The sequence below is a fragment of the Nylanderia fulva genome, unplaced genomic scaffold (genome assembly GCF_048542155.1).
Source record: "Nylanderia fulva isolate GAGA-0341 unplaced genomic scaffold, ASM4854215v1 Scaffold731, whole genome shotgun sequence".
NCBI classification, from domain to species: domain Eukaryota; kingdom Metazoa; phylum Arthropoda; class Insecta; order Hymenoptera; family Formicidae; genus Nylanderia; species Nylanderia fulva.
The window spans coordinates 39281-49934 of NW_028190843.1; the positions used below are offsets into that span (position 1 = coordinate 39281).

At 40.9% G+C, this 10654-nt stretch overlaps 1 protein-coding gene across 1 annotated transcript; it reads right to left on the bottom strand.

The window, feature by feature from the left end:
• Positions 1 to 3945: 3945 nt before the first annotated feature.
• On the bottom strand, positions 3946 to 5322 carry LOC146720250 (uncharacterized). Its single transcript, XM_085488877.1, has one exon. The coding sequence runs from the start codon at positions 5210 to 5212 to the stop codon at positions 4352 to 4354; it is 861 nt and encodes a 286-aa protein (XP_085345003.1). The 5' UTR covers positions 5213 to 5322; the 3' UTR covers positions 3946 to 4351.
• Positions 5323 to 10654: the final 5332 nt, after the last annotated feature.

The window sequence follows — 10654 nt, forward strand, 5'->3', positions numbered from 1 at the left end:
TTAATATTTATTTTAGTTAAATTTTTAATTGCATTAAGGTGCTTTCAGATTAGATACAATCCAACAGATAGATGTAGATTCTGTTGGATCAAGCTAGTCTGTGAGCATCTAATCAATGTGGACTTTATAAAATTTCTTTCATTAAAAAAAATAAAATTGTTGAAAAGTTTAGGCTTTAATATTATATTATGTTATAGATCAACGTAAACCTGTCAAGTCATCCAAGTCATCGGTGAAGGAAAATTTAACAAAAAAGAGTTTTACGACACATGTACACTAATACCAAAGATAAAGTACAAATATCTTCGTAGTAATACTATTGTAAGCGAGTTAAGTAAGGCCATGTTTTTTATTTCATCGATGAATCAAGCGCATGATGCGCAAATGCTACACGTGCAGATTTGCGCATAATGCGCTTGATCCATCGATGAATTAAAAAACATGGCTTAAAGCTCACGGGCTACGAGTCATTTTACTGTACAATTATAGTTTAGTTAAAGTTCAACATGTAAAATTAATAAGACGAGTTCTATAATATTTTGGGCGAGCGTGTGTAGCTTAGTTCGTTAATTATTGCCCTATCAATATCGCGAATCGGGAGAGGATTGTTAAGACGGAATAGTTAATAGGTGTTATAATTATATTGTCTTTTACTGCGTTTATTCGGATTATTAAATACAGACTTTTACTCTCCACCGAGGAAAACCGTGTATCGCGAGCGCGAGTCAAAATCTCTCTCCCCTTCGAGGCCGCGTATCGTCTTGCTTCTCTCGATTTTTCCACGACCTTATTTTTATTTTTCGGTGATTAGTCTATCTATTATTTTGAAGACTTTCGCTTTTTATTCTATTCGGAAATCATAATCTACCTTCGTCATGCTAGACGCTTATTTATTTATTTATTATTTTGTGTCACCGGTCGCGATATCCTTAACACTCGTCGCTTGTCATATATTTTTAATTCGTGTACATTTTTTATTTTTTATATATTTTAATATTCTTGTGGCATTTGTCGCCACAGTACCCCCCTTCTAGTGGTTTTCTAATTTTTACCGCGTGTTGATGCACAATTATTTAATCACCGCCTATTCGTCGATTCGAGTCGTCACTAGTCACCGCGTCAGTTTATACTTCGCGTGGAGAGATAAAACAAATAAATAAATATAAATAAATAAAACTTAATAAAAATTAATAATAATGTAAATTATAAAATTTCTGTTTGTCCGACACGCCGCGTCACATCGTATATCGGTCCGGGAATCGGACCCTTCGACCGCTCCTCGTTCGTGTCTGTCGTCCTTCACACGCTGGCTGCGCCTCATGTGACTGCTCCGGGTCCAGTCTCGTCTCTCTGTCTCCAGGAGTCCTTGCCGTCGGCGACGCTTCGTCACTCTGTCTCTCTGTAATTAAATACGCTGGTTTTACGCGATCGATTGAAATTGTCTGTTCTTTCCCGTGCATACGCACGACAAAGGTCTTTTCTCCTCTGCGAACCACTGTGTAGGGCCCATCGTACGGCATCTGCAATTGTGTTTTCGGCCCGTCGTGCCGAACAAACACACTCTCCGTGGTTCCCAGCTGCTTGAACACGAACGGGCGTCGTTCTCCGTGCTGCGTGATCTCGATCGGCCGGACCTCCTCGAAATGACGTCGCAACTCCTTCACGAAATTGCTGGCGTCTCTCTCCTCGCCGGGCTGCTTATTCAAAAATTGTCCTGGCAGTCTGAGCGTCTCTCCATATACCAGCTCGGCCGCCGTCGCCTTCAGATCGTCCTTCCACGCCGCTCTTATGCCCATCAGAACTGTCGGCAGCACATCCGTCCACCGGTCCTTCTGATGGCACTTGATCGATGCTTTTAATTGGCGGTGCCATCGTTCTACCATGCCGTTGGCCTGGGGATGATAGGCAGTCGTCCTCAGGTGGTTAGATCCCAGCAATCCGCTCAACTCCTTGAAGAGATGCGCCTCGAATTGCCGTCCCTGGTCGGTTGTTATTCTCAACGGCACGCCGAATCTGCTTATCCAGCCGTGGTAGAACGTCCTTGCGACTGTCTCTGCTTCCTGGTTCTCCATAGGAAACGCCTCCGGCCAGCGCGTGAATCGGTCGATGCAGGTCAAACAATATCTGTTGCCGTCCGATATCGGCATGACAATGATGTCCACGTGCACATGTTCGAATCTCTGGCTTGGTAGCTCGAAAATTCCTCTCGGCGATTTTACGTGTCGTGTAACTTTTGCTCGCTGTCACTCGATGCATGCGCGAGCCCAATTGCTGCAATCCTTTTTTATAGACGGCCAGACGTAACGTTGTGTCACCATCTTCACCGTCGCTCGTATCCCCGGGTGTGCAAGTCCGTGTAGTATATTAAATGCGGCCCTCCGAAAAGGCCTTGTCAGAAATGGTCTCGGAATCTTCGTTGTTGTATCGCACAATACTGTCGTGCCTGCGCCTGGAATCTCTATTTTTTCCAATCTTAATCCGCTCGTGCCCTCGATGTACTCGTTGCACTCCGCATCGTCCTCCTGCGATCTCGCGAGTGCCTCGTAGTCCAGCGGTGTTTTCACTTCCTCGATGCGCGATAGCGTGTCCGCCACCACGTTCTCTTCTCCTCTCACGTGTCGTACGTCCGTCGTAAATTGCCCGACAAAATCAAGATGCCGAAATTGTCGCGGCGTGCATTTTTCCGGTTTTCTCTGAAATGCATACGTGAGAGGTTTGTGGTCCGTGTAAATTGTGAAGGTCCGTGCCTCGACCATGTGGCGGAAATATTTTATTGCCAAGTAGATCGCCAAAAGCTCCCGATCAAACGCGCTGTACTTGGCTTCCGTCGGGCTTAATTTTTTCGAAAAGAAGCCCAGCGGTTCCCAATCCTTTTCCGCTCGCTGCTGCAGTACGGCCCCCACGCTGCTGTCCGATGCGTCCGTAAATAGGGCGAGCTCCGCGTTCACCTTCGGGTGCGATATCAAGGTAGCTCGCATCAGGCTACTTTTCGCGTCCTTGAAAGCCTGTCTTGCTGCCGGCGTCCACTTGACGAGCGCTTTTCCTCTGACATCGCCGTGAAGTAATTCATTTAATGGCGCCTGAATTTCCGCGGCTCTTGGCAGACATCTCCTGTAGAAGTTGATCATGCCAAGATACCGCCTCAGCTCCTTCGCTGTCCTCGGCTCCTGGAACTCCTCGATCGCCCGTACGCGCGCTGGCAATGGTCGCGTGCCGTGTCCGCTCACCTCGTATCCGAGGAATTCGACTTCCGCTTGTCCGAACACGCACTTTCCCGGATTAATTACGACGCCGTATGTCTGAAGACGCTCAAACAATATTTTCAGATGTTCGCTGTGCTCTTCGGCCGTCGTTGACGCGATCAGTATGTCGTCAATGTACGCGTAGCAAAAGTCAAGTCCTCGTAGGACCTCGTCGATAAACCGCTGGAAAGTCTGAGCCGCGTTCCTTAATCCGAACGACATAAACGGGAACTCAAACATGCCGAACGGCGTAGTGATCGCGGTCTTCGGAATATCACTTTCCGCCACCGGTATCTGGTGGTACGCGCGCACTAAGTCGATCGTCGAGAACACTTGTTTGTCTCTTAATTCCATCGCGAAATCCTGAATATGCCGGACCGGGTACCGATCCGGGATCGTCCGTGCATTTAAAGAGCGATAGTCACCGCACGGTCGCCACTCTTCACCTCTCTTCGGCACCATATGTAGCGGAGACGCCCAACTACTCTTCGACGGTCTCACGATTCCGAGCTCCATCATTTTTTCAAACTCTTTTCGCGCCGCGGTCAATTTATCCGGCGCAAGTCTCCGCGGTCTGCACACTACCGGCGGCCCCGGGGTCGTTTCAATAAAATGTTTCGTGTTATGTCGCACCTCTTTCGGGCGCCCGTCAGGTCGTACGATGTCCGGATAACGCGTCAAAAGTCTGTGATACGACGTCACTCCCGTCACTGTTCGGACACTCGGTATTCCGCACTGCGCGCTACGTCCCCCGGCTACGAGTCCCGTCGCCTGATCGACTAGCCGACGATTCCGCAAGTCCACCAGGAGTCCGTAATACGATAGAAAGTCCGCGCCGATAATCGGTCTCGACACATCTGCGAGTACGAATCGCCACGTGAAATTTCTCCGTAGTCCGAGATTTAAAGTTAAAGTCTCGGTTCCGTACGTATGGATCACCGTTCCATTCGCTGCGGATAATTCGTATGTCGATTGTTGCCGCGGCCCACGCACCATCCTGCGAGGAAATACGCACAGGTCTGCGCCCGTATCCACGAGGAAGTCAATTCGCGTGTCGCGGTCAGCAACGAATAGACGGCGCGAATCCTGGCCTTGATCACCGGCCGTCATCAGTGTCGGGCCATCGCGTTTCCCTGCGGCTGTCCGGCACACGGGGGTTCACACCTTCGCGCGTCCGGTCCGAATCTCCAGTGGAAGTAGCATAAATTGTTCGACGCGTGACCACGGACACGAGAGCGCGATCGCGAACGCTCCCGCCTGCGACGACCACCGCCGTCGCTCCGGCGAGGTTCTCGCTCTCCTAGTGCCTCGATGCATTTTCGCAAGCCGGTCATTTGCTCAGCGAACTCCTGCTGCATGGCCATACGCATTTGCGTCATCTGGACGTTGATTCTCGCTTCCAACGCAGCTATGCCGTTTACTTCGGCACCCGCGAATGCCGTCGGCCGAGCCGCTTCCGCGACGTGCACCGCGGGCGCTCTCGTTGCCTCCACGATCGCGTCCGCCATATCCGCGAGAGTTTCCAGCGTATCTCCTACGCGCGTTACGAGATGCGGCTGCAAATAAACGGGCAGTCGACTTAACCAAATGGTTCGCAGGACTTCATCCCCGACAACATTACCGGCGAGACCTCGAAGATGCCGCAAAAACTGTGACGGTTTGCGGTCGCCTATCTCCTCATGCTCCAGGAGCCGACGCGTCTTGTGCTCCTGCGACAAGCTCAATCTCTTTATCAGCTCGCATCTTAAAGTTTCGTACGCGCGTTCCGCTGGCGGGTTCATTATAATATCGCGTACTTCCATCGCGTGTCGCGGACCGATCGCCGTAAGAACGTAACCGAACTTGGTCGCGTCCGTAGTAATTCCAGCGGCCTGGAAGCTCCGATCTATGATGTTGAACCATAATTCCGGATCTCCGGAAGTAAATTCTGGCATTCTCATGCCTACGCGATTTACCTCGGCGCCCGCCATGAACAGGCAAGGTCGTTCTGCTCCTTGTTGCGACGTCCCTGGCACAGGCAGTGCATCTCGTCTCGGCTGCTCGATTTGTATCAGCGGAGAGGCAGCTCCATCGTCGCGTGTCAGCACCATTCCGTCACTTTTTTAAAAAATTCACTTCACGATCTGTATCACGATTCGCGGCAATGTCAATGTCCACAGCACTTCGCGTCACCCAGATCACGTCGGGGTCACCACTTTGGGCGAGCGTGTGTAGCTTAGTTCGTTAATTATTGCCCTATCAATATCGCGAATCGGGAGAGGATCGTTAAGACGGAATAGTTAATAGGTGTTATAATTATATTGTCTTTTACTGCGTTTATTCGGATTATTAAATACAGACTTTTACTCTCCACCGAGGAAAACCGTGTATCGCGAGCGCGAGTCAAAATCTCTCTCCCCTTCGAGGCCGCGTATCGTCTTGCTTCTCTCGATTTTTCCACGACCTTATTTTTATTTTTCGGTGATTAGTCTATCTATTATTTTGAAGACTTTCGCTTTTTATTCTATTCGGAAATCATAATCTACCTTCGTCATGCTAGACGCTTATTTATTTATTTATTATTTTGTGTCACCGGTCGCGATATCCTTAACACTCGTCGCTTGTCATATATTTTTATTTCGTGTACATTTTTTATTTTTTATATATTTTAATATTCTTGTGGCATTTGTCGCCACAATATTTATATTTTCTGCAATATAAATTTTAAAATTATAAAAAAATATTATTTATACTTTATTTTATTATACCTTTTATAATTAATATTAGATATGTAGATAAGATAATAATGATTAATGAAAAATATATATGATGTATTAAATAAATTTAGTTTCAGGATTTTATGCTGTTATCCTTTCAAAAAAATACTGTTAAACATTTCGATTATTGACGAAAAATCTATTACATATTATTGAAAATCAATAACTTTTTCTTCAAAAATCGAATATAGTTCAATAGTATTTTTTCGAAAGGGTGACAGCTTAAAATCCTGAAACTAAATTTATTTAATTCATCATATATTTTTCATGTATATGCCACATCAATAACTCGTTAGTTCCATGTCTGTACTATGTAGTACCTTACTGGCACCATGTTAGTGCCATGCCAGGACCATACCAAATCTTTCCAAAGTTGTGGCACTAGCGGGCAAAACGTGACGATTCGAGGCATGGCGCTTACCAGCGTGCCATGCCAGCTCCTGAAATGGCAGTATGGCACGCTTGCCATTGCCATGCAAGCGCCCAATCAAAATTTCTACCAGGATGGCAGTACATTGAAAAATTTAAACTCATTTATCTATAAGATACTATCGTATTTGACTATGCCAGTTTGTTCCCACAATGTTAAAGCTAGCTTCATATGTCTAGCTTCATAATGTTTCTGGTCTGAAGTCTGCTAAATTGTATCCAATAAAGATTTCTTGCTATCCAATCGATGCAGAGATTGTGCGCAGAATTATCGAGGTCGGCTATTTTTGTGTAATTTAGATCTTTTTTCATTGCATGTTTATCAATGTACAACAAATTAATTCCGACATTTCGTTGATCCAATAAATTTTTTGTTCCAATGCCGAATAAACAACTTCCTTTGCTTTGTATTCATTAAGTTTGAGGAAATCTTGTAAATCCATATCATATAGTATCATACCAAGCGACGAGCTCAATAATAATAATGGTACTTGATTCTCGTGTGTTCGATACATTAATGAACTTTGTATAAGGGCCAGCGCCAACTTCGTTATGCGCTTGTACTTGAAAAAACATCGTGGAATGAGGTTTGACTATCGTAAATTGTACTTTTGTATCTGAGATATTATGGATTAAGTATAAATACTTAATCCAGTTTACGATGCAAACTCGGACAGTGTATTTTTGTATTATACCATTTGTAAATTGAGGTTCTTCCCATCTACAAAGAAAAGAATATATATTTTATCTTTTACTTTTAGCGAATTTTTAATAAAATTAATATGTGCAATATTCAATGATAAAAGTCGACCAAACTGACAATAATTTATTAACGATGCTTAATTGAAATGTGATGTGACTAAAATACTTTCAAGCAAATAACATCTTTATATGTCCTGTTTGCATTATGTCATTTTTACATTGTTTGTTAAAACAATTGTGAATATTATGTCAGTCTGCAGTTGAACTTAGTCTAGTCTTACTAATGAGCTATATACTTCCGATTATTAGATTTACTTGAAAAGGATTGCAATGACAGTCGAAACGTTGTATTTCAATTAAGCATCGTTAATAAATTATTGCCAGTTTAATCGATTTTTATCATTGAATATTGGATTAGTTATTACTAGCAATCTTTACAGTTAATTATTTGTTAAAATCTATATCTTTATATATAAGCACCGTCTGTCTGTATATATGTACGCGAACTACTTCCGCATTTGTGGACCGATTTTCGTGAAACTGGTACCAAAATGTTGCAAATTTTTCGGGGGTGGCTGCTGTGGGGTTTTTTTTTAATTTTTTAATTTTTTTTTCCTCAGAGGAGGGTATGTTTCTTTTTTTGTAATATTTCTGAACACATGGTATCAAAATGTTGCAAATTGTTTGGAGATAACGACGATGCGGTTTTTTCAAGTGTTACACCCCCACCCACGCATTCACCCACACGCATGCGCATTTATGGTCCAATTTTCACGAAATTAGTACCAAAATGTTGCAAATTTTTCTGAGAAAACTGCTGTTTTATTTATTTAAGTTTACGCCTCCACCCACACACTCACCCACGCAAATGTATATTTATGAACCGATTTTTTTTTTAAATTGGTACCAAAATGTTGCAAATTTTTTGGAGATGGCGACGATGCGGTTTTTTCAAGTGTTACATCTCAACCCACGCACTCGCCCACGCATTCACACAAATGCATGCGCATTTATGGACCAATTTTTACAAAATTGATATTAAAATGTTGCAAATTATTCTGAGAAAACTGCTGTTTTATTTTTTTAAGTTTACGCCTCCACCCACGCATCCACTTACGCAATCGCATATTTATGAACCGATTTTTTTTAAATTGATACCAAAATGTTGCAAATTTTGTGGAGATGGTGACGATGTGGTTTTTTCAAGTGTTACACCTCCACCCAAGCATTCACACATTTATTCACAGATTTTTTCGAAATTTGTACTCAAACTTTGTCGGGGATGGCTACTATGATTTTAACAAATTTTTATCATCCTATTTATCCACTCATGCACCCATGTGCATACGCATTTATTGACTTGGTCACACCAAGAAGTAATTTTAAAAAAATTTGTGTACGTGTTTGTGATTATGTGTGCAATTCGTGTAAATAAACCTTTAATTTATATGCCTTGACCATAGTAACATTTAAATTCAATATTCTTATTTTATATATACATTTCCTTCAACTTTTTTTAAATCAATGTGACACATAATACGGCTTAACCAAGATGTCTAAAGAGAGCAGCAAAAATGCATGCAGTTCAAATCAGCATGTAAGTAGATTTTAATTTTAGAGAGAGAGATAGAGAGAGAGAGAAAGGGAGAGTGAGAAAGAAGAGAGAGAGAGAGAGGGAGAAAGGGAAAGAGAGAAAGAGAGCATGTGTCTTAAAGAAAGAGAGAAAGAGGGAAAGAGAGAGAGAAAGAGAGAAAGAGCGTGTCTTAGAGAGAGAGAGAGAGAGAGAGGGAGAGAGATCGTGTGTCTTAAAGAGAGAGAGAGAGAGAGAGAGAGAGAGCGTGTGTCTTAGAGAGAGAGAAAAAGAGAGAGAGAGAGAGAGAGAGAGAGAAAGAGAGAGAAAGAGAAAGAGAGAGAGAGAGAGAGAGAGAGAGAGAGAGAGAACGTGTGTCTTAAAGAAAGAGAGAGAGAGAGAGAGAGAGATTATTAATTTAATAGTAGATATATATTCTATGTATTTTTTTAGAATAACATAAGTAGTGAAGCCGTTACAGTCAATGGAATAAATCATTATGATGGACAAAGTGGCACGGACGAAATTTCAACAAGGCAAAGAGAAATGGAAGAATTGAGAAACGGTAAATAAAAATTAATAATAATAATTAATTCAAAATTTCTTAAATCTTTTAATAAATTATCTAATTAAATTTAAAAAAATTTCAGTGCTTGAAGATGGGTTCGATGATATTTTATTAGAAGCACTAATAGAATTTGAAAATCAAGAGATTCAGAAAGAAGAATGTATTGAAAATCAACAGGATAAAAAAGAAGAAGGAGAAACAGAATATAAAAAACGGAAAAATATAAGTAATGATGACAAGAAGAATAAGAAAAATAAGAAAAAATAAAATTTGACATATAAAAATGAATTTATAATGATTTCATTAATTTTTTTCCATAATAATTTTTAATATCTATTTCTAATGTACATATTATATGTAATTTTTATGTATATATTTATCTATTATTAAAAATATATCTCTCTATATGTATCAAATATCTAATATTAATTTGAGCGTGTCTTAAGGGTCGACAGGTCGGCCGGCCAAACTCCGAATTGATGTTGGAGACCTCGCGCGGTGACAACGCGAAACTCCGATTTCAGTGTTGCCAACGCCGAGAAACCAATTCTCGGGTTTTATGTAGTGGTGCATGTCTGTACACGTACATACACTATTGCATTGCTCACGCGGACGCACCGTAGAGAGACAAGGACCGATAATTACGTGTTCTCCTTGTTCCTCTATCGTGCCGGTATTCGCGAGATACGGCCTGAAAATGCTTTCTGGCCTTCCGTAGCAGAAGGCAGTAGCGTAGCAAGGCTAATAAGTACCTACTTTTTGTAAATTTTATATATGCTTATGCACATATGTGCGTATATATATATATATATATATATATATATATGTATATATATATATATATATATATATATGTATATATATATATATATATATATATATATTATATAAGGGATATGTTGATTATTCTTGATTTCTTTTTGATTATTGATGCTATTGTATCATTTGCTCCAAATACTTATAACGTGAAAGAACGTTGAGTAATGTATAATCAATGCAAGGATGTTCAGTATATCATCCAGTAAATTAGAGTTCAAATATTTCAATATCAATTTTTTTATAATATATATATATATATATATATATATATATATATTAAAATATAGAAAAATGATAAAAAAATATATTTCGGCGATTTAAAAATTTTTTAATATATTGAAAATATTTTTACTACATACACTATATATATAAGTGTAAAATAATTCAGAAAATAAATTTAAAAATAAATTTAATAAAAATCTACATACCAGCTGTGTGCATGTGTGCAATTGATTTATTACTTGAAATTTATTTACGGAATTATTTTGCATTTATATATTTATAGTGTGTGTAGTTGTAAAATATGATTAAAATATTTTCAATATCAAATTTTTAAGTTTATCGCCTA

What these genes read in the sequence shown, in the direction of transcription:
- LOC146720250 (XM_085488877.1), bottom strand. Translation starts at nt 5,212, where the DNA reads ATGGCGGGCGCCGAGGTAAATCGCGTAGGCATGAGAATGCCAGAATTT.